This window comes from Rhinoderma darwinii, assembly GCF_050947455.1.
Source record: "Rhinoderma darwinii isolate aRhiDar2 chromosome 4 unlocalized genomic scaffold, aRhiDar2.hap1 SUPER_4_unloc_1, whole genome shotgun sequence".
Classification (NCBI taxonomy): Eukaryota; Metazoa; Chordata; class Amphibia; order Anura; family Rhinodermatidae; genus Rhinoderma; species Rhinoderma darwinii.
This window is the reverse complement of record NW_027461753.1, coordinates 877,208-902,826: the sequence shown is the minus strand read 5'-3', so window position 1 is coordinate 902,826 and position 25,619 is coordinate 877,208. Positions and strand designations below refer to the sequence as shown.

The following is a 25,619-nucleotide window of genomic DNA, read 5'->3' as shown; positions in this document are numbered from 1 at the left end:
CGACATAACATGATCACTATTATCACTACTATATCACAGGATCACTATTATCACTATTGCATCACATGATCACTATAATAAACTATATCACATGATCATTACATCACATGATCACTATTACATCACATGATCACTATTATCACTACTATATCACATGATCACTATTATCACTACTATATCACATGGTCACTATTATCACCACTATATCACATGATCACTATTATCACTACTATATCACATGATCACTATTATCACTACATAACATCCTCACTATTATCACTACTATATTACATGGTCACTATTACATCACATGATCACTATTATCACTATTACATCACATGATCACTATTATCACTACTATATCACAGGATCACTATTATCACTACTATATCACAAGATCACTATTATATCACATGATTACTATAATAAACTATATCACATGATCACTATTATATCACATGATCACTATTATCACTACTATATCACAAGATCACTATTATATCACATGATTACTATAATAAACTATATCACATGATTACTATTATATCACATGATCACTATTATCACTATTATATCACAGGATCACTATTATATCACATGATCACTATAATAAACTACATCACATGATCACTATTATATCACAGGATCACTATTATATCACATGATCACTATAATAAACTATATCACATGATCACTATTAGATCACATGATCACTATTACATCACATGATCACTATAATAAACTATATCACATGATCACTATTAGATCACATGATCACTATTATCATGACTATATAACATGGTCACTATTATATCACATGATCACTATTCTCAATAATATATCACATGATCAATATAATCACTACGATATCATATGGTCACTATTAATACTACTATATCACATGGTCACTATTATCACATGGTAACTATTATCACTACTATATCACATGGTCACTATTACATCACATGGTCACTATTATCACTACTATATCACATGGTCACTATTACATCGCATGATCACAATTATCACTATTACATCACACGATCACTATTATTACGACATAACATGATCACTATTATCACTACTATATCACAGGATCACTATTATCACTATTATATCACATGATCACTGTAATAAACTATATCACATGATCACTATTATATCACATGATCACCATTACATCACATGATCACTATTACATCACATGATCACTATTACATCACATGATCACTACAATAAACTATATCACATGATCACTATTATATCACATGATCACTATTATATCACATGATCACTATTCTCAATATTATATCATATGATCAATATTATCACTACTATATCATATGGTCACTATTATCACTACTATATCACATGGGCACTATTATCACTACTATATCACATGGTCACTATTACATCACATGATCACTATTATCACTATTACATCACATGATCACTATTATTACTACATAACATGATCACTATTATCACTACTATATCACAGGATCACTATTATCACTACTATATCACATGATCACTATTATATCACATGATCACTTATATCACATGATCACTATTATCACGACTATATAACATGGTCACTATTATATCACATGATCACTATTCTCAATATTATATCACATGATCAATATTATCACTACTATATCATATGGTCACTATTATCACTATTATATCACATGGGCACTATTATCACTACTATATCACATGGTCACTATTATATCACATGATCACTATTCTCAATATTATATCACATGATCAATATTATCACTACTATATCACATGGTCAATATTATCCCTACTATATCACATGATCACTATTGCATCACATGATCACTATTATTACTACTATATCACATGATCACTATTACATCACATGATCACTATTATTACTACTATATCACATGGTCACTATTATATCACATACCAGTCCACTGAGTGAAAAGTCTACATTAAGACCGTTGGGATTGATGGTATTGAGCCCGCCCATCCATTGCAACTCTCTTGTTTTAAGAAACTTGGTCCTGTTTCCACCACGTCTGAGGGGGGGGGGGGAAATATGATCTAAGGCCTCATGCACACGACCGTAGCCATGTGCTCGCCTGTGATTTTCGGGTCGGCCGGCAGCAGACCGTTAGCCGCAAGCTGCCCGCAGATCTTGGGCCATGCACATGGCCGCGGCCATTATTTTCAATGAGCCCGGACCGCAGAAGACGGCCGTAATAAGACATGTCCGTTCTTTCTGCGGTGCGGGCTCCCGGGCCATGCACAGACCGTAAAAACTACCGTCGTGTGCATGGCCCCATAGAAATGAATGGGGCCGCATTTCTCCCGTGGATTTTCAGGGGAATTGCGGCCGCAAAAGCACGTTCATGTGCATGGGGCCTAAGATCCAAAACCTTAATCGTTGTTCAGTGTGACCCATGTCTGAAAAATGTTTGAATACAGGAAGATCCAGGCGATTTTTTCGGATGGTGTACCTGTGTTGATTCAACCTAGTTTTTAGGTCAAGTGTGGTTTCCCCAACATACAGAAGATGGCAGGGACATTGTAAAACATACACAACAAAATCAGTGTTGCATGTGCAAAAATGCAGAATGTGAAAAATTCTTTTAGTATTGGGATGTACCAGAGTGGAGCCTTTCAACATGAGACTGCAATTAATGCAGCCCAGACACGGGAAAGAGCCTAATTTTGGTTTGGTCAGGTATGTCCTTCTATAAGATTTAAGAGGACCCATATCGGCCTTCACCAGTCTGTCCCTCAGGCTTCTGGATCTATGATAAGAGAGTAAAGGATAATTAGTGAGTTCAGGAACATGTGTCAGACAATTCCCTAACATGGGCCAGTGTCGTCTGATGACTTTCGATATTGCATTGCTTTCGTCCGTGTATGTAGAGACAAAGGGAATGCGGTCTATTCTAGGTCTAGTGTCCCTAGGTCTAAGGAGTGTGTTCCTGTCCATCCGTCCAAGTTTAAGTCTATGTTTGTCTAATAACCTCGTTGGGTAACCACGGGTACGGAATCGATCAATCATAATATCAAAAGTTTTTTCTGTGGTATCTGTGTCACTAACAATTCTTTTGACCCGCATTAACTGACTCGAGGGTAAGCTTTCTGCCATCTTCCGCGGATGATTACTGCTGTATAGAAGTAGATTATTACAGTCTGTGGGCTTTGTATATAATTCGGTAATAAAACCATCATCTTTGATTTTAACCAAAACAACTATTAATTGAATATCAGTTTCCGATTGTACCAACGCGAATTTGACCTTATCATCAAAAGAGTTTAGGCACCAGAAAAAAACCTTGGAGTGTCTTAGAGTCACCCGACGAAATCACAAAGATATCATCAATATATCGCCACCACTTGATAACATGTTCAAAGTGGTGGGACCTATAGATGAATGATACCTCCAGCATGCGCATAAATATATTGGCATAGGTGGGGGCAATGTTGGACCCCATCGCTGTACCTTGTAATTGGAGCTAAAAATTATCCCCAAACAAAAAGTAATTATGCCTCAAAATTATATTGAGTAATTGAAAAAGAAATGTACAGCATTCTGGTGTAAAATCAGATGAATCAAGACAATTTTTCACTGCTTGTAAGCCCCTAGTGTGGTCTATGACTGTGTATAGATTGATAACATCAAAGGATACCAATGTGATCTTTTTGTCTGGCGGTAAAATAACACCCTCAAGTTTGTTAAGAAAATCTGACGTGTCCCTGATATATGAGGTAGCCTAAGTGGCATAAGATCTCAAAATTTTGTCCCGGAAACAATGGGTCGACCAGGAGGGTCAACCAGAGACTTATGTATTTTTGGAAGTGTTTACAGAACCGGAGTTCTAGGCTGTTCAATTGAAAGATACTCGGCCAGGTTACAATCTATAATCCCACCAGTTATAGCCTCATCCAGAATGCTTCTAATCTCCCTGCTGATCTCAAGTTTAGGATCATGAGTAATACGTTTATACACCACGGTATCGTCTGTCTCCTGATTTCTGTAAGGTATGACGAGGTGTCCATCACCACCACTGCTCCACCTTTATCTGCTGGTTTGATTGTAATGTTAGTGTCTCTAGCTAATTTTTCCAATGCTTTAGACTCATCCACAGTCAGATTCGGATGTATAAACTTTTCACCACTGACTGACTCCGTCTTGATTATTTCAATATCGCCCTTTACAGCTGTAATGAAAGCATCTATAACGGACATATTGACAGGAGGCATAAACTTACTCCCTTTGGTAAGACCTAACTTTCTAAGGTTTAATTCAGGATCAACATTGTGTTCAGTCAAAGAAGAAGATGGATCCGCCGTTGTCAATCCACTCTGTGTGATCTTTTCCGTCTCCTATTGTCTCTATATTTAGACCCATCTCTGTGGTCCACGTTTTGTTTGTTTTGTTTTTGTATAGATAGTTAGATAGATAGATAGATAGATAGATAGATAGATAGATAGATAGATAGATATGGGATAGATAGATAGATAGATAGATATGGGATATAGATATGGGATAGATAGATAGATAGATAGATAGATTAGATATGAGATAGATAGATAGATATGGGATAGATAGATAGATAGATAGATAGATAGATAGATAGATAGATAGATAGATAGATAGATAGATATGAGATAGATAGATATGAGATATAGATAGATAGATAGATAGATAGATAGATAGATAGATAGATATGAGATAGATAGATAGATATGAGATAGATAGATAGATATGAGATAGATAGATAGATAGATAGATATTAGATAGATAGATAGATATGAGATAGATATGAGATAGATAGATAGATAGATATTAGATAGATAGATAGATAGATAGATAGATAGATAGATAGATAGATAGATAGATAGATATGAGATAGATAGATAGATTCTTGGACTTTTGGACGGTGTGTGGGATGGGAAGTGACCGTTTTGACGTATTTTGGGTCTGTACTGGGGTATAATATAGAATTTTTAGTATATTGTGTGCAGTGGTCACTCTTTTGGACCCCCTCCCCTTTCTTTCTTTCTCCAGGGCCCTGGTTGATCCCCCTGCCCCCTTTGCAGCTGTCCCCTTTCTCTTCATGTGTCCAAGAAAGGAGCAGAAGACGCCTTGGGAGTCCACGGCTATTTTGGTCGGGACAGTTTTGTCCTCCCACCTCCTCCCTTCTCCTTACAGCCAAAGTTGAGGTTGAGGCTAAAGTTAGAAGCAGCGTCTTGGAGGAGTGGAGTATATAATCCCTCCTGGGGTCTCCTCTTCCATGTCACTCACTCCTTCTCACCAGGACAAGCACCCAGCACAACCGAGGACATGGTAAGTGGATGAGAGGGGCCTGGACCCGGCATGTGTGGCCTAGACCCGGCATAGCCCCGGCCGGGAGCCCCCTGGATTATGTGCTACAGTTCCAGAAGATGCGCTGGACAGGGCAGAGGGAATGGGGAGAACATAGGAGAGAGGACGGAAGCTTGTCTGCTGGGGCTCTACTTCAGGCACAAGGACAAGGGTCCAAGTTGGGTCAAACCCCTAACCCAACGATCCTGTGTCCTAAAGGGGCTGAATATAGGACTAGTGCAGTGTCACCCCAATGCCAGTTGGCACCCTAGCAGCATATAGTCCTCACTCATTTTATTTATCTCCTTCCCTTCTCTCCTGAATATGAGCCCTTATATCTGCCCCATAATTGCCCCTCTTACACCTTAAAAAACTCAAAAATGTTACCACTACTGCAGCAATTAACCCCCAAATCTCTAAAATCCCTGAAACCAGCGAATCTCTATGACTGCTCATCCACTGGCTAAACCTGTGTCCATACAAATGGTGGATAAACTTTCCTCTAAACTCCTACAATTTCTACGCCAATATCCCTGGACCCCTACAACATCTGTAGATACTTATCTGTAGACCCCTAGAACATCTGTAAATACTTATCCCTAGAACATCTGTCAATAATTATCTCTGAACCCCTAGAACATCTGTAGATACTTATCTGTAGACCTCTAGAACATCTGTAGATACTTACCTGTAGACCCCTAGAACATCTGTAGAAACTTACCTGTAGACCCCTAGAACATCTGTAGATACTTACCTGTAGACCCCTAGAACATCTGTAGATACTTACCCGTAGACCCCTAGAACATCTGTAGATACTTACCTGTAGACCCCTAGAACTTTTGCAGGTACCTCTGGTCATCATGTCTGATCCATATGGCTCCGCACTGGTCCTGGGCACCTGTCAATCGGTCTCTTCCTTCACCCACAGGCACCAGCAAAGAAGGCCAAGAGAAAGGCAGCAGATGGAGGATCCTCCAATGTCTTGTCCATGTTTGACCAAACCCAGATCCAGGAGTTTAAGGAGGTGAGTGTCTTGTTGGGCCCCCGTCTTGTTGGGCACCCGTCTTGTTGGGCCCCCATCTTGTTGAGCCCCCGTCTTGTAATGAGGGTTCATTTAGCAATTTTTTATATCATTGAGGAAGAATTGGATGGACATTCCCCCAATTACAATTATTGTACATGTGCCGTCATTTTTGTAAGAGATTTTGGTTATATCGTCAATGTAACAATCAGACGGGCGTTAATCATGTGTGTATGCGATCAGATGTGATCAGGGGTTAACCAGGGATTTTCTGCATCGTTATACTGTGTAATAATCGTTACAATGGCTCTAAAACAAACACATTGTAACAATTATTTCTCACAGAGAACCCCCATAATACACTCTGCTCGGATGCACCCCAGGAGGTGGGTTACCCTCATGCACAAGATATAAAACATGTCACAGGAACATGAGAGGGGGAGACAGGTGTGTGAGCGGGGGAGGGGGAGCCAAATATAGAGTCATCAGCAGCCCGGGATGTCTCACTCCCTAGAGCAGGGCTTCTCAAACTCTAAGGTGCCCCCTAGTAGTTGTGAGATGCCCCCTAGTTGTTGGTGAGGCTCTTCCATTATGGGTAAGATTCCTCCTTTTTATGGGTGCAATGTCCCTAGTTGTTGGTGAGATGCCCCTAGTTCTGGGCAAAGTGCCTCTTAGTTTTTGGTATGATGCCCCCTTGTTGTTGGTGAGATGTCCCTTAATTGTTGGTGAGGTGCCCCCTACCTGTGGATGAGACGCCCCTTGTTGTGTTTGAGACGCCCCCTAGGTGTGGGTAAGATTCCTCCTTTTTATGGGTGAGATGCCACCTAGTGGTTGGTGAGATATTTACTAGTTGTGGATGAGTTGCCTCCTAGTTGTTGGTGAAGCAACCACTAGTTATAGGCGAGATGCCCCTAGTTGTGGGTAAGAGGCCCCTAGTTATAGGTGAGATGCCCCTAGTTGTGTGTGAGAGGCCCCTAGTTGTGGGTGAGATGCCCCTAGTTGTGGGTGAGAGGCCCCTAGTTGTGGGTGAGAGGCCCCTAGTTGTGGGTGAGATGCCCCTAGTTGTGGGTGAGATGCCCCTAGTTGTTGATGAAGCACCCCCTAGTTATAGGTCAGATGCCCCTAGTTGTTGGTGAAGCACCCCCTAGTTATAGGTGAGATGCCCCTAGTTGTTGGTGAAGCACCCCTTAGTTATAGGTGAGATGCCCCTAGTTGTTGGTGAAGCACACCCTAGTTATAGGTCAGATGCCCCTAGTTGTTGGTGAAGCACCCCCTAATTATATGTGAGATGCCCCTAGTTGTTGGTGAAGCACCCCCTAGTTATAGCTGAGATGCCCCTAGTTATAGGTGAGATGCCCCTAGTTGTGGGTGAGAGCCCCCTAGTTGTGGGTTAGAGGCCCCTAGTTATAGGTGAGATGCCCCTTGTTGTGGGTGAGATGCCCCTAGTTGTGGGTGAGAGCCCCCTAGTTATAGGTGAGATGCCCCTAGTTGTGGGTGAGAGGCCCCTAGTTATAGGTGAGATGCCCCTAGTTGTGGGTGAGAGCCCCCTAGTTATAGGTGAGATGCCCCTAGTTGTGGGTGAGAGCCCCCTAGTTGTGGATGAGAGCCCCCTAGTTATAGGTGAGATGCCCCTAGTTGTGGGTGAGAGCCCCCTAGTTATAGGTGAGATGCCCTTAGTTGTGGGTTAGAGGCCCCTAGTTATAGGTGAGATGCCCCTAGTTGTGGGTGAGAGGCCCCTAGTTGTGGGTGAGACGCATGAACTGTCCGCTGAGAAATATTTGTGCTGTTGGACCTGGACCACAGGTGCCGACGGCCCCGTAGAAAAAAATTGGGAATCCGTGGTCTGGAGCTGCCACAAGATCAAGTTCTGTATTCACACCTGCAGCTGCTCTTCTTACATTTTCTGTACAGCTGGATGCAAACTAGTGTCCCCTGTTATCAGCCACTTCAGGCTCGCGAGAGGCCGACTGTAGAGTTCAAGGAATGAAAGGAAGTGCGGAAACCTCCCCTCTCCCATGACTCCTACTTTATGTGGACGTTCACAAGTGCTGAGATCCTTTTATAGTGTGACTGATATCCTCTTATTACACTCTCGCTCTATTATAAGCCTTGGATATTGGGGTCCCTTCTTGACACCCCTGGCCTCTTTAGGTTACGCTCTACTTTCTCCTCAGGCCTTCACAGTGATTGATCAGAACAGAGACGGGATCATCGATAAGGAAGATCTGAGAGACACTTTTGCAGCTATGGGTGAGTGCAGCGCCAGGTGAAACCCCATCCCCCCCCCCCCGTCCTATCCCGCGTGGTGACGTGGAGTAACATGTATATATGTCCCAGACTCTTCTGCATGGAGCTTACATATTTGAGGGGCTCTCACACCTTCCTGTCTCTGACCCCCTGTAACTGCTCCTGGCAGGTCGCCTGAATGTGAAGAATGAAGAACTCGATGAGATGATCAAGGAAGCGTCTGGACCCATCAACTTCACCGTCTTCCTGACCATGTTCGGCGAGAAGCTCAAGGGTGAGAGGGGGGGAGCATCAGATATACAGGGAGGGGTCCTTGCTGTAACTCATACACTACAGGGGGTCATCTGGGGAGTGGGATTATTAGTTCATGGGTCTCCAGTGCCTTCCCTGACTGAATGTTTCCTGCAGGTGCTGATCCCGAGGACGTCATCACTGGGGCATTTAAGGTGCTTGATCCTGAGGGCAAAGGGGCCATCAAGAAGCAGTTGTAAGTAGTACTCCCCTCCCCATTCTCCCCCCCTCTCTCCTCCCACTCACCTTCTGATTCTCCTCTCCACCCTCCTCCCCTCCCCACCTCTCCCCCACACTCTCCACCCCTCCCCACTCACCTTCCCACTGTCCTCCGCCCGTCCCCCTCCTCCCTTCATCCTCCTGCAGCTCTTCCTGTCACTTTTCTCTGTTTTCTCTCAGCCTCGAGGAACTCCTGACCACACAGTGTGACAGATTCAGTGCAGAAGAGGTGAGCGCCCCCAGATGCTGCCAATGACTTGTATTGACATCACGTCGGACCCCCACTCACCGTTTCCTTCTCTCCCTCAGATTAAGAACATGTGGACCGCGTTTCCCCCTGATGTTGCCGGCAATGTAGACTACAAGAACATCTGCTACGTCATCACCCACGGAGAGGACAAAGACCAGGAGTAAATGGAGCCACGTCGAGCCCCCATGGGGGAGCCCCCTCACACCAAGCGCAGAACCCCAACTTGCTGTATATTGCGTCTTATTTTGTAAACCCGACTCATCAAAGACACAACTGTAATTTATTTCTTTTGGTGGTCTGGAAGGGGCCCCAATTTGTTGCCTCATTTCCTTCTGCTGGAACCCCCCACTCTTTGTCCCCTAATATTTCAATGTCTTAAAGTTGGAACTCTGGAATCCTCAGGGGAAGAAAACTCAATAAAATCTCGTTTTTATTCTACTTGTTCAGTGATTTTCATTGTCAAAAATGTGACACAAAAGAATAAATGTCCGAGCGTCCAATCAACTCAAGCCAAACCTCATTCTAACTGCTCCCCATAACATGAACCTCATTCTAACTGCTCCCCATAACATGAACCTCATTCTAACTGCTCCCCATAACATGAACCTCATTCTAACTGCTCCCCATAACATGAACCTCATTCTAACTGCTCCCCATAACATGAACCTCATTCTAACTGCTCCCCATAACATGAACCTCATTCTAACTGCTCCCCATAACATGAACCTCATTCTAACTGCTCCCCATAACATGAACCTCATTCTAACTGCTCCCCATTACATGAACCTCATTCTAACTGCTCCCCATAACATGAACCTCATTCTAACTGCTCCCCATAACATGAACCTCATTCTAACTGCTCCCCATTACATGAACCTCATTCTAACTGCTCCCCATTACATGAACCTCATTCTAACTGCTCCCCATAACATGAACCTCATTCTAACTGCTCCCCATTACATGAACCTCATTCTAACTGCTCCCCATTACATGAACCTCATTCTAACGCTACTGCTCCCCATAACATGAACCTCATTATAACTGCTCCCCATAACATGAACCTCATTATAACTGCTCCCCATAACATGAACCTCATTATAACTGCTCCCCATAACATGAACTTCATAACTGCTCCAAAAAAACATGAACCTCATTATAACTCTACTGCTCCCCATAACATGAACCTCATTATAACTCCATGGTGCCCTCATAACCTGAACCTCCTTATTATAACTCTACTGCTCCCCATAACCGCACCAACCGAACCCTCCTGAATGTAACTAGAGCCCCCTCTGATTTAATCCTTCTTGACATAACTCCAGCCATCCATAACCTCAACCTCCTCCTTATAACTATACAGTTACCCATAACCCCATAACATGAACCTCATTATCACTCCAGGGTGCCCTCATAACATGAACCTTATAACTCCATCGCTCCCCGTTACACATCAGCCCGAATCTCCTCAATATGACTCAATAGACCCCCATTACCTCAAATCCATGGACCTCCTCATTAGAACGCTACCGATAATCCCTTTAGACCCAGAATTCCTAATTAAAACTCATTATAATTCAACAGGTTCCTACCCCCAACTTGAAACTTCTCAATGTAGCTCTACAGCTCCCCCTAACATGAACCTCCTTCTAACTCCACTGCTCCCCATAACATGAACCTCCTTCTAACTCCACTGCTCCCCATAACATGAACCTCCTAACTCCACTGCTCCCCATAACATGAACCTCCTTCTAACTCTACAGCTTTTTCCCATAATGCTTAACAGCCCAAACCGTCAGCTCTATATGTCCCCTCAGAGCCCCTATATTATCAGTACACCAATGAAGCCCCTAAGGGTCTGTTCACACGACAGCGCAAAATACGTCTGAAATTACAGTGCTGATATCGGGCAAAAACAGCTCCTGAATTTCAGACGTTTTGCTTGTACTCGCGTTTTTCGCGGCGTCTTTTACGGATGTAATTGGAGCTGGTTTCAATGGAGTCAATGAAAAACGGCTCCAAAAATGTCCCAAGAAGTGTCCCGCGTGCAACGTATAGAAGCGTCCCGCATGTAATGTATATAAGTGTCCCGCATATAATGTATATAAGTGTCCCGCATGTAATGTATATAAGTGTCCCGCATATAATGTATATAAGTGTCCCGCATATAATGTATATAAGTGTCCCGCATATAATGTATATAAGTGTCCCGCGTGTAATGTATATAAGTGTCCCGCATATAATGTATATAAGTGTCCCGCATGTAATGTATATAAGTGTCCCGCATATAATGTATATAAGTGTCCCGCATATAATGTATATAAGTGTCCCGCATATAATGTATATAAGTGTCCCGCATATAATGTATATAAGTGTCCCGCATATAATGTATATAAGTGTCCCGCATATAATGTATAGAAGTGTCCCGCATATAATGTATAGAAGTGTCCCGCATATAATGTATATAAGTGTCCCGCATATAATGTATATAAGTGTCCAGCATATAATGTATATAAGTGTCCTGCATATAATGTATATAAGTGTCCCGCATGTAATGTATATAAGCGTCCCGCATATAATGTATATAAGTGTCCCGCATGTAATGTATATAAGTGTCCCGCATGTAATGTATATAAGTGTCCCGCATGTAATGTATATAAGTGTCCCGCATGTAATGTATATAAGTGTCCCGCATATAATGTATATAAGTGTCCCGCATATAATGTATATAAGTGTCCCGCATATAATGTATATAAGTGTCCCGCATATAATGTATAGAAGTGTCCCGCATATAATGTATATAAGTGTCCCGCATATAATGTATATAAGCGTCCCGCATATAATGTATATAAGTGTCCCGCATATAATGTATATAAGTGTCCCGCATATAATGTATATAAGTGTCCCGCATATAATGTATATAAGTGTCCCGCATATAATGTATATAAGTGTCCCGCATATAATGTATATAAGTGTCCCGCATGTAATGTATATAAGTGTCCCGCATATAATGTATATAAGTGTCCCTCATATAATGTATATAAGTGTCCTGCATATAATGTATATAAGTGTCCCGCATATAATGTATATAAGTGTCCCGCATATAATGTATATAAGTGTCCCGCATATAATGTATATAAGTGTCCCGCATATAATGTATAGAAGTGTCCCGCATGTAATGTATATAAGTGTCCTGCATATAATGTATATAAGTGTCCCTCATATAATGTATATAAGTGTCCCGCATATAATGTATATAAGTGTCCCGCATATAATGTATAGAAGTGCCCCGCATATAATGTATATAAGCGTCCCGCATATAATGTATATAAGTGTCCCGCATATAATGTATATAAGTGTCCCGCATGTAATGTATAGAAGCGTCCCGCATATAATGTATAGAAGTGCCCCGCATATAATGTATATAAGCGTCCCGCATATAATGTATATAAGTGTCCCGCATATAATGTATATAAGTGTCCCGCATATAATGTATATAAGTGTCCCGCATATAATGTATATAAGTGTCCCGCATATAATGTATATAAGTGTCCCGCATATAATGTATATAAGTGTCCCGCATGTAATGTATATAAGTGTCCCGCATGTAATGTATATAAGCGTCCCGCATGTAATGTATATAAGCGTCCCGCATATAATGTATATAAGTGTCCCGCATATAATGTATATAAGTGTCCCGCATATAATGTATATAAGTGTCCCGCATATAATGTATATAAGTGTCCCGCATATACTGTATATAAGTGTCCCGCATATAATGCATATAAGTGTCCCGCATATAATGTATATAAGTGTCCCGCATATAATGTATATAAGTGTCCAGCATATAATGTATATAAGTGTCCCGCATATAATGTATATAAGTGTCCCGCATATAATGTATATAAGTGTCCCGCATATAATGTATATAAGTGTCCCGCATATAATGTATATAAGTGTCCCGCATATAATGTATATAAGTGTCCCGCATGTAATGTATATAAGTGTCCCGCATATAATGTATATAAGTGTCCCGCATATAATGTATATAAGTGTCCCGCATATAATGTATATAAGTGTCCCGCATATAATGTATATAAGTGTCCCGCATATAATGTATAGAAGTGTCCCGCATATAATGTATAGAAGTGTCCCGCATGTAATGTATATAAGTGTCCCGCATGTAATGTATATAAGTGTCCCGCATATAATGTATATAAGTGTCCCGCATATAATGTATATAAGTGTCCCGCATATAATGTATAGAAGTGTCCCGCATGTAATGTATATAAGTGTCCCGCATGTAATGTATATAAGTGTCCTGCATATAATGTATATAAGTGTCCCGCATGTAATGTATATAAGTGTCCCGCATGTAATGTATATAAGTGTCCCGCATGTAATGTATATAAGTGTCCCGCATGTAATGTATATAAGTGTCCCGCATATAATGTATATAAGTGTCCCGCATATAATGTATATAAGTGTCCCGCATATAATGTATATAAGTGTCCCGCATATAATGTATATAAGTGTCCCGCATATAATGTATATAAGTGTCCCGCATGTAATGTATAGAAGTGTCCCGCATGTAATGTATATAAGTGTCCCGCATGTAATGTATATAAGTGTCCCGCATATAATGTATATAAGTGTCCCGCATATAATGTATATAAGTGTCCCGCATGTAATGTATATAAGTGTCCCGCATATAATGTATATAAGTGTCCCGCATATAATGTATATAAGTGTCCCGCATATAATGTATATAAGTGTCCCGCATGTAATGTATATAAGTGTCCCGCATATAATGTATACAAGTGTCCCGCATATAATGTATACAAGTGTCCCGCATGTAATGTATATAAGTGTCCCGCATATAATGTATATAAGTGTCCTGCATATAATGTATATAAGTGTCCCGCATATAATGTATATAAGTGTCCCGCATATAATGTATATAAGTGTCCCGCATATAATGTATATAAGTGTCCCGCATATAATGTATATAAGTGTCCCGCATATAATATATATAAGTGTCCCGCATATAATGTATATAAGTGTCCCGCATATAATATATATAAGTGTCCCGCATATAATGTATATAAGTGTCCCGCATATAATGTATATAAGTGTCCTGCATATAATGTATATAAGTGTCCCGCATATAATGTATATAAGTGTCCCGCATATAATGTATAGAAGTGTCCCGCATGTAATGTATATAAGTGTCCTGCATATAATGTATATAAGTGTCCCGCATGTAATGTATATAAGTGTCCCGCATATAATGTATATAAGTGTCCCGCATATAATGTATATAAGTGTCCCGCATATAATGTATATAAGTGTCCCGCATGTAATGTATATAAGTGTCCCGCATATAATGTATATAAGCGTCCCGCATATAATGTATATAAGTGTCCCGCATGTAATGTATATAAGTGTCCCGCATATAATGTATATAAGTGTCCCGCATATAATGTATATAAGTGTCCCGCATATAATGTATATAAGTGTCCTGCATGTAATGTATATAAGTGTCCCGCGTGTAATGTATATAAGTGTCCCGCATATAATGTATATAAGTGTCCCGCATATAATGTATATAAGTGTCCCGCATATAATGTATATAAGTGTCCCGCATATAATGTATATAAGTGTCCCGCATATAATGTATATAAGTGTCCGCATATAACGTATATAAGTGTCCCGCATATAATGTATATAAGTGTCCCGCATATAATGTATATAAGTGTCCCGCATATAATGTATATAAGTGTCCCGCATGTAATGTATATAAGTGTCCCGCATGTAATGTATATAAGTGTCCCGCATATAATGTATATAAGTGTCCCGCATATAATGTATATAAGTGTCCCGCATATAATGTATATAAGTGTCCCGCATGTAATGTATATAAGTGTCCCGCATATAATGTATATAAGTGTCCCGCATATAATGTATATAAGTGTCCCGCATATAATGTATAGAAGTGTCCCGCATATAATGTATAGAAATGTCCCGCATGTAATGTATATAAGTGTCCCGCATATAATGTATATAAGTGTCCCGCATGTAATGTATATAAGTGACCTGCACTTCTTTGACGCGGGCGTCTTTTTACGCGCCGTCTTTTGACAGCGACGCATATAATGACACCTCGTGGGAACAGAACATCGTAAAAACCATTGCTGGCAACGGGCAGATGTTTGCCGACGTATTGGAGCCGTCTTCTCAGGCGCAATTCGTGGTGTAAACCGCCTCCATTACGTCTGAATATATATATATACACACGTGTGAACACACCCTGAACGTGTACCTGCCGCCAGTTTATCACCCGTGAAGCTGCCACGTCTGAGGTTCGTGGTATCACTGGTCATCTCTAGGTCCTCCACATGTGTGACATTGAAAATTGTTATTCTACTTTGCAGAGTATAAGCCATAGGGGGCGCCGTGTCTGCGGGAGGTGCTGCACCTCATACCGTAACATGTCCAAAAATTTCACCAGTCCTGACCAGTGGCCCCTCATTGTTGGGCCCCTGGTCACATTGGCGTCAGTGTCTTGTTGGATGACCCTGGCGGGTCGTGACTTGATGACAGGATAAGGTCTTCTCCATGGATTACCGGGCGGGTGTCCAAGCTTCTCGGTGACATTTGGGTTCTACTGTAAATGAATTGGGTTATGGGGCTAGGACTCTTCAAAGTGCTGCAGGACCCCCCCCGGTGAGGGGCAGCTCGAGTTCTTCAAGCCTTTGGCTAATTTTAGAGAAAAGTCAATGCTTGGAGGCCCCTGCGTGAGGCACCCCATTGACACCATGTCCACATGAGGCCCCAGAAACTGGAGAAAATTCTGTGGAGAAACACCTCCAGAAGCTTCGACCACAATTCCTGGAAAAGCAGTCTTTATAGAGAGAGCAGCGTGGTGGAGTAACTACAGAAGGCAAAAAAGAAGAAGGGAGAACTGTTAGAATAACTCGAAGAATGGACAATGGGGAACAAGGAGGCGCACACATGGAGCCACCATCGAGATTTAGTGGACCTACCCCACATGGAGCCACCATCGAGATATAGTGGACCTACCCCACATGGAGCCACCATCGAGATATAGTGGACCTACCCCACATGGAGCCACCATCGAGATATAGTGGACCTACCCCACATGGAGCCACCATCGAGATATAGTGGACCTACCCCACATGGAGCCACCATCGAGATATAGTGGACCTACCCCACATGGAGCCACCATCGAGATATAGTGGACCTACCCCACATGGAGCCACCATCGAGATTTAGTGGACCTACCCCACATGGAACCACTAGGAAGATAAGGTACCTTTTAACAATGGACTCATTATGCAGTTGTAGTACTTCGAGCACAGCTCTGCAGAATATGTAGGTGACAGTGTAAGCTGCGCGGTAGGGAGGTCCCTCATCTTTGGTGGCCCGGCTCAGTATTGTAATGATGGTGCGCTCTATTACAGGAATACGCTGGGACATCTATTGCTGATGAGCTGTATCGTGGCAAAGTCTCGTACCTCAGGGGTGAAATTATCCAGCATTATGAGATCTGCTTCAGCCGCTGCGGCCTCCAAGGCTTCCTCCACAGATCTGCACTCCACCTCCACCTTTAGAGTGCGGCCAGCAAGCGCGCGCACACCATGAAGAGCCTGGAACGAAACCCAGACAGAGTAGATGTTATCACTGCACAGTCCTAAAGGAGGATCCCAAAAGATCTGCAATATTGTATTAGCCGCGCGGTCGGTGGCCGATTTCCAGTACGTGGGTTTTAGGGTATGTTCACACGACCTATTTTCAGACGTTTTTTGTGCCATAAACGCCCGAAAATCGGAAGCAGAACGCCTCCAAACATCTGGCCATTGATTTCAATGGGAAAACGGCGTTAGGTTCCGACGAAGCGTTTTTCGCAGCGTTTTTTTTTTTTACGCGTAAAAAAACGGCCGCGAAAAAGAAGTGCAGGACACTTCTTGGGTCTTTTTTTGGAGCCTTTTTCCATAGACTATTAAAAAAAGCTCCAAAACGGCCGTAAAAAACGCTGCAAAAACGCGAGTGGCACAAAAAACGTCTGAAAATCAGGAGCCGTTTTCTCTTGAAGCTCCGTATTTTGAGAAGTTTTTGACTTTGCGTGTGAACAGAGCCTTACAATTACTCCCGTGCGTTACTTCTTCTTTTGTTATTTCTCATGTTAGCCCCAATATCAAACTGGGGAGGCCGTGTAACAAAGGGGGGGTCTCACTGAGCCATGAACATCAAAGATTCTCAGCGTGATTCTACTGCCCGGCACCCGCAACAAGATGGAAAGTCAGGAGGACGCGCCACGGGGGAGACATCCAGGAGGACGCGCCACGGGGGAGACATCCAGGAGGACGCGCCACGGGGGAGACATCCAGGAGGACGCGCCACGGGGGAGACATCCAGGAGGACGCGCCACGGGGGAGACATCCAGGAGGACGCGCCACGGGGGAGACATCCAGGAGGCAGCGCCACGGGGGAGACATCCAGGAGGACGCGCCACGGGGGAGACATCCAGGAGGCAGCGCCACGGGGGAGACATCCAGGAGGCAGCGCCACGGGGGAGACATCCAGGAGGACGCGCCACGGGGGAGACATCCAGGAAGACGCGCCACGGGGGAGACATCTAGGAGGACATGCTATGGGGAGGCATCCAGGAGGACACGCTTTTTTTGGAGCCGTTTTCCATAGGCTCTATTGAAAAAAGCTCCAAAAACGGCCGTAAATGCTATGGGGAGACATCCAGGAGGACACACTATGGGGAGACATCCAGGAGGACACACTATGGGGAGACATCCAGGAGGACACACTATGGGGAGACATCCAGTAGGACACACTATGGGGAAACATCCAGGAGGACACACTATGGGGAGACATCCAGGAGGACACACTATGGGGAGACATCCAGGAGGACACACTATGGGGAGACATCCAGGAGGACACACTATGGGATGTGTATAGTAAGATTCAATCCATTTCTCCTCACCTTTTTGACTCCTCCCATTGCCCATATATGGTTATCCTTTAACATGATCAGATCACCAATCCCGTACCGGTGAGCTCCAGCTCCTCCCACTAGGAGACCATACTTCTCAGGCAGTCGAAATCCAGGAGTGGTTTTGCGGGTACCTGTGACCTGCCCCTGCCATCCTGCCGCCCGTGCCTGCTCTGTCACCTGTCTTGCTAGTGTGGCCACACCACTGACCCGGGATAAGACATTGAGTGCTGGGCGTTCTGCCAGTAGAAGATCATTGACATGACCTGAAAGGTGGAGAATATTGTGAATGAATGGACCCAGAGGATGGGGGGCAGTGATAAGCGGAACACATCTACTTCCTGCTCTTTAGATTTACTATTAGTAAATCTGCCACAGGGTCTTTGGAGCCCATGTAGTCAGATCCCTTGTACCCGGCTGGGCACCCCTGTAGTGGGCAGTTCAATTCTTTGCTCACCTACAACTAAATGCCCCTCATTATCTCTGTCCCACGGCTCCATTCATGGCACAATCTGTTCTATAGCCAGAAGATATAACACCAGTCCCATCACCCCCTGCAGAGCCGCCATATTGTTATATTTACCCAGCATCAGGAAACGGAGGAACCCGCAGGAAAGCCGCAAAATTCAAACCCATGCCCTCCAGTGCTGCAAGACGTCACCACACCCCTCCCGACTGCGGGGGGCAGCACTATACCTCCTCCCCACCTGCGGGGGGCAGCACTATACCTCCTCCCCACCTGCAGGGGGCAGCACTATACCTCCTCCCCACCTGCGGGGGGCAGCACTATACCTCCTCCCCACCTGCAGGGGGCAGCACTATACCTCCTCCCCACCTGCGGGGGGCAGCACTATACCTCCTCCCCACCTGCGGGGGGCAGCACTATACCTCCTCCCCACCTGCGGGGGGCAGCACTATACCTCCTCCCCACCTGCGGGGGGCAGAACTATACCTCCTCCCCACCTGCGGGGGGGCAGCACTATACCTCCTCCCCACCTGCGGGGGGCAGCACTATACCCCCTCCCTGTATGCGGGGGCAGCACTATACCCCCTCCCTGTCTGCGGGGGGCAGCACTATACCCCCTCCCTGTCTGCGGGGGGCAGCACTATACCCCCTCCCTGTCTGCGGGGGGCAGCACTATGTCTCCTCCCCACCTGCGGGGGGCAGCACTATACCCCCTCCCTGTATGCGGGGGCAGCACTATACCCCCTCCCTGTATGCGGGGGCAGCACTATACCTCCTCCCTGTATGCGGGGGCAGCACTATACCCCCTCCCTGTATGCGGGGGCAGCACTATACCCCCTCCCTGTATGCGGGGGCAGCACTATACCTCCTCCCTGTATGCGGGGGCAGCACTATACCCCCTCCCTGTATGCGGGGGCAGCACTATACCCCCTCCCTGTATGCGGGGGCAGCACTTTACCACACCAGATATATGCCTTGAAATGAAAATAATGAGACTAACACATGACACGTCTTATTATATTCTGCCCCCCCCCACCACATCTATATAATGTACTGTAGAGGGGGTGCATGTAAACAATTGTAACGGTAGTAATGGAGGGGAACTATGAGGACAATATGAAACTAGCACTATAGGAACTAATGCGAGACCGGCACTACGGGGGACTAATGCGAGACCGGCACTACGGGGGACTAATGCGAGACCGGCACTACGGGGGACTAATGCGAGACCGGCACTACGGGGGACTAATGCGAGACCGGCGCTACGGGGGACTAATGCGAGACCGGCGCTACGGGGGACTAATGCGAGACCGGCGCTACGGGGGACTAATGCGAGACCGGCGCTACGGGGGACTAATGCGAGACCGGCGCTACGGGGGACTAATGCGAGACCGGCACTACGGGGGACTAATGCGAGACCGGCACTACGGGGGACTAATGCGAGACCGGCACTATGGGGGACTAATGCGAGACCGGCACTACGGGGGGACTAATGCGAGACCGGCACTACGGGGGACTAATGCGAGACCGGCACTACGGGGGACTAATGCGAGACCGGCACTATGGGGGACTAATGCGAGACCGGCACTACGGGGGGACTAATGCGAGACCGGCACTACGGGGGACTAATGCGAGACCGGCGCTATGGGGGACTAATGCGAGACCGGCGCTACGGGGGACTAATGCGAGACCGGCGCTACGGGGGACTAATGCGAGACCGGCGCTACGGGGGACTAATGCGAGACCGGCGCTACGGGGGACTAATGCGAGACCGGCACTACGGGGGACTAATGCGAGACCGGCACTACGGGGGACTAATGCGAGACCGGCCCTACGGGGGACTAATGCGAGACCGGCACTACGGGGGACTAATGCGAGACCGGCGCTACGGGGGACTAATGCGAGACCGGCGCTACGGGGGACTAATGCGAGACCGGCGCTACGGGGGACTAATGCGAGACCGGCGCTACGGGGGACTAATGCGAGACCGGCACTACGGGGGACTAATGCGAGACCGGCCCTACGGGGGACTAATGCGAGACCGGCACTACGGGGGACTAATGCGAGACCGGCGCTGTATTGGTATCATAAATGTTTCCGTGCTCAGTATCTGCAGGGACATCGTGTACATATCAGAACAATGTAGAGATGTCACCTCGGACCGTGGCCACTCTGGTCACTGGCTCAAGCCACGCGCCTTCACTACGCTGCCACTCCACGCTGCAGCCAGCCGCTTCACAAACAGCCGCAAAGAAGGGGGCCCCTGCCAGGACCCCCACCGACTTGCACAATAGTACTGCCTCCTGGCACTCCTGCCCACCACGGGAAGCAGCCCATCCAGCGAAGTCCAGCCATGGCGCATCCTCTGCCAGCCAATCCCGAGCAAGCTGCTGCAGACGACTGCGGGGCAGAAGGAGTCTCAGATCATCAGACGCCATCGTCACTGGTGGTCTACATGTAAAAAACGATCATCAAGATCCAAGACTGATCAAATCCCCGCATCTCTGAATACACCTCAAACTGCTCTAGTACCCCCCGCACCCCGTCCCCTCAATTATACCCCGCACCCCGTCCCCTCAATTATACCCCGCACCCCGTCCTCTCAATTATACTCCGCACCCCGTCCCCTCAATTATACCCCGCACCCCGTCCCCTCAATTATACCCCGCACCCCGTCCCCTCAATTATACTCCGCACCCCGTCCTCTCAATTATACCCCGCACCCCGTCCCCTCAATTATACCCCGCACCCCGTCCTCTCAATTATACTCCGCACCCCGTCCCCTCAATTATACCCCGCACCCCGTCCCCTCAATTATACCCCGCACCCCGTCCCCTCAATTATACCCCGCACCCCGTCCTCTCAATTATACCCCGCACCCCGTCCCCTCAATTATACCCCGCACCCCGTCCTCTCAATTATACTCCGCACCCCGTCCCCTCAATTATACCCCGCACCCCGTCCCCTCAATTATACCCCGCACCCCGTCCCCTCAATTATACCCCGCACCCCGTCCTCTCAATTATACTCCGCACCCCGTCCCCTCAATTATACTCCGCACCCCGTCCCCTCAATTATACCCCGCACCCCGTCCCCTCAATTATACTCCGCACCCCGTCCCCTCAATTATACTCCGCACCCCGTCCTCTCAATTATACTCCGCACCCCGTCCCCTCAATTATACCCCGCACCCCGTCCTCTCAATTATACCCCGCACCCCGTCCCCTCAATTATACCCCGCACCCCGTCCTCTCAATTATACCCCGCACCCCGTCCCCTCAATTATACCCCGCACCCCGTCCCCTCAATTATACCCCGCACCCCGTCCCCTCAATTATACCCCGCACCCCGTCCTCTCAATTATACTCCGCACCCCGTCCCCTCAATTATACCCCGCACCCCGTCCCCTCAATTATACCCCGCACCCCGTCCTCTCAATTATACTCCGCACCCCGTCCCCTCAATTATACCCCGCACCCCGTCCCCTCAATTATACCCCGCACCCCGTCCCCTCAATTATACCCCGCACCCCGTCCCCTCAATTATACCCCGCACCCCGTCCTCTCAATTATACCCCGCACCCCGTCCCCTCAATTATACCCCGCACCCCGTCCTCTCAATTATACCCCGCACCCCGTCCCCTCAATTATACCCCGCACCCCGTCCCCTCAATTATACCCCGCACCCCGTCCCCTCAATTATACCCCGCACCCCGTCCTCTCAATTATACTCCGCACCCCGTCCCCTCAATTATACCCCGCACCCCGTCCCCTCAATTATACTCCGCACCCCGTCCCCTCAATTATACTCCGCACCCCGTCCCCTCAATTATACCCCGCACCCCGTCCTCTCAATTATACCCCGCACCCCGTCCCCTCAATTATACCCCGCACCCCGTCCCCTCAATTATACCCCGCACCCCGTCCCCTCAATTATACTCCGCACCCCGTCCCCTCAATTATACCCCGCACCCCGTCCCCTCAATTATACTCCGCACCCCGTCCCCTCAATTATACTCCGCACCCCGTCCCCTCAATTATACCCCGCACCCCGTCCTCTCAATTATACCCCGCACCCCGTCCCCTCAATTATACCCCGCACCCCTTCCCCTCAATTATACCCCGCACCCCGTCCCCTCAATTATACCCCGCACCCCGTCCCCTCAATTATACCCCGCACCCCGTCCCCTCAATTATACCCTGCACCCCGTCCCCTCAATTATACCCCGCACCCCGTCCCCTCAATTATACCCCGCACCCCGTCCCCTCAATTATACTCCGCACCCCGTCCCCTCAATTATACTCCGCACCCCGTCCCCTCAATTATACCCCGCACCCCGTCCCCTCAATTATACTCCGCACCCCGTCCCCTCAATTATACTCCGCACCCCGTCCCCTCAATTATACTCCGCACCCCGTCCCCTCAATTATACTCCGCACAAGGGGCGTAACTAGGAAAGACTGGGCCCCATAGCAAACTTTTGACTGGGGCCCCCCTCCCCTGGGTGTCACACAACCCCCCCTTGTAGATAGTGCCTTTTTTACAGCCCCCTCTGTAGATAACGCCCCGCACGCCGTTACACTCCACGCCCCGCACGCCGCTACACTCCACGCCCCGCACGCCGTTACACTCCACGCCCCGCACGCCGTTACACTCCACGCCCCGCACGCCGTTACACTCCACGCCCCGCACGCCGTTACACTCCACGCCCCGCACGCCGTTACACTCCACGCCCCGCACGCCGTTACACTCCACGCCCCGCACGACGTTACACTCCACGCCCCGCACGACGTTACACTCCACGCCCCGCACGACGTTACACTCCACGCCCCGCACGACGTTACACTCCACGCCCCGCACGCCGTTACACTCCACGCCCCGCACGCCGTTACACTCCACGCCCCGCACGCCGTTACACTCCACGCCCCGCACGCCGTTACACTCCACGCCCCGCACGACGTTACACTCCACGCCCCGCACGCCCTTACACTCCACGCCCCGCACGCCCTTACACTCCACGCCCCGCACGCCGTTACACTCCACGCCCCGCACGCCGTTACACTCCACGCCCCGCACGACGTTACACTCCACGCCCCGCACGCCCTTACACTCCACGCCCCGCACGCCCTTACACTCCACGCCCCGCACCGTGCTCGCCCTGATTCCCCCCATGCATTGTCTTACCCTCCTGTTGTGTTTCTTTAGCTGCGGATTTGGAAATCTTCATATTTTTGAGAATGATTTTGTTTCTTATAGGAAAAGACAGACGGAGTTATTTATTAACATTTTACAGGGATCAAAGTTTAGAGGTCATTGATGAATGGGGGTAAACAGGGGGGATGGTGGAGGAGGCTCCATAGGGAATGCATTGAGGGCCTAGTGACTCCAGACAGGAGGGAGTGAAGATCACGAGGGAGCGCCGGAGCCAAAAATTATGTGATGCCGGGACACAAAGTATGTCTGAACGCAGCAGCACTGACCCCCCAATGTACAAACGGAGGGGGCAATAAAAGAAAATGGGGAGCGCCCCTCTGTATATATTACCACACACGCCGCTCCCTGTATATATTACCACACACACTGCTCCCTGTATATATTACCACACACACTGCCCCCTGTATATATTACCACACACACACGCTGCTCCCTGTATATATTACCACACACACTGCCCCCTGTATATATTACCACACACACTGCTCCCTGTATATATTACCACACACACTGCCCCCTGTATATATTACCACACACACTGCTCCCTGTATATATTACCACACACACTGCTCCCTGTATATATTACCACACACACTGCTCCCTGTATATATTACCACACACACTGCTCCCTGTATATATTACCACACACACTGCCCCCTGTATATATTACCACACACACTGCTCCCTGTATATATTACCACACACACTGCTCCCTGTATATATTACCACACACGCTGCTCCCTGTATATATTATCACACACACTGCCCCCTGTATATATTACCACACACACTGCCCCCTGTATACATTACCACACACACTGCTCCCTGTATATATTACCACACACGCTGCCCCCTGTATATATTACCACACACTGCTCCCTGTATATATTACCACACACACTGCTCCCTGTATATATTACCACACACGCTGCTCCCTGTATATATTATCACACACACTGCCCCCTGTATATATTACCACACACGCTGCTCCCTGTATATATTACCACACACGCTGCCCCCTGTATATATTACCACACACTGCCCCCTGTATATATTACCACACACTGCCCCTGTATATATTACCACACACGCTGCTCCCTGTATATATTACCACACACACTGCCCCCTGTATATATTACCACACACACTGCCCCCTGTATACATTACCACACACACTGCTCCCTGTATATATTACCACACACGCTGCCCCCTGTATATATTACCACACACGCTGCCCCCTGTATATATTACCACACACACTGCTCCCTGTATATATTACCACACACACTGCTCCCTGTATATATTACCACACACACTGCCCCCTGTATATATTACCACACACACTGCTCCCTGTATATATTACCACACACACTGCTCCCTGTATATATTACCACACACGCTGCTCCCTGTATATATTACCACACACGCTGCTCCCTGTATATATTACCACACACGCTGCCCCCTGTATATATTACCACACACACTGCTCCCTGTATATATTACCACACACGCTGCCCCCTGTATATA

At 46.8% G+C, this 25,619-nt stretch overlaps 2 protein-coding genes and 1 long non-coding RNA gene across 4 annotated transcripts; 1 reads left to right on the top strand and 2 right to left on the bottom strand.

The window, feature by feature from the left end:
* Nucleotides 1–4,207: 4,207 nt before the first annotated feature.
* On the top strand, nt 4,208–9,825 carry LOC142683593 (myosin regulatory light chain 11). The gene is made up of 8 exons (XM_075847441.1): nt 4,208–4,270; nt 5,063–5,341; nt 6,288–6,383; nt 8,555–8,630; nt 8,797–8,901; nt 9,036–9,114; nt 9,318–9,366; nt 9,447–9,825. Exons 2-8 carry the CDS (start codon nt 5,339–5,341, stop codon nt 9,549–9,551), a joined length of 513 nt encoding a protein of 170 aa, XP_075703556.1. The 5' UTR covers nt 4,208–4,270; nt 5,063–5,338; the 3' UTR covers nt 9,552–9,825.
* On the bottom strand, nt 9,801–11,686 carry LOC142683594 (uncharacterized). The gene is made up of 2 exons (XR_012853978.1): nt 11,098–11,686; nt 9,801–11,062 (listed from the first exon to the last, which is right to left on the bottom strand). It is a non-coding gene; the product is annotated as an uncharacterized LOC142683594 (long non-coding RNA).
* Nucleotides 11,687–15,695: 4,009 nt separating this feature from the next.
* Nucleotides 15,696–24,360, bottom strand: LOC142683579 (nicotinate-nucleotide pyrophosphorylase [carboxylating]-like). 2 transcript variants are annotated; one of them, XM_075847424.1, is made up of 5 exons: nt 24,063–24,360; nt 21,034–21,329; nt 18,404–18,678; nt 16,923–17,054; nt 15,696–16,318 (listed from the first exon to the last, which is right to left on the bottom strand). In XM_075847424.1, exons 2-5 carry the CDS (start codon nt 21,314–21,316, stop codon nt 16,076–16,078), a joined length of 933 nt encoding a protein of 310 aa, XP_075703539.1. In that variant the 5' UTR covers nt 21,317–21,329; nt 24,063–24,360; the 3' UTR covers nt 15,696–16,075. The 2 variants fall into 2 exon arrangements, with proteins under 2 accessions (XP_075703539.1, XP_075703540.1); XM_075847425.1 differs by having other exon boundaries at nt 21,199–21,329.
* Between the last annotated feature and the right edge of the window lie 1,259 nt (nt 24,361–25,619).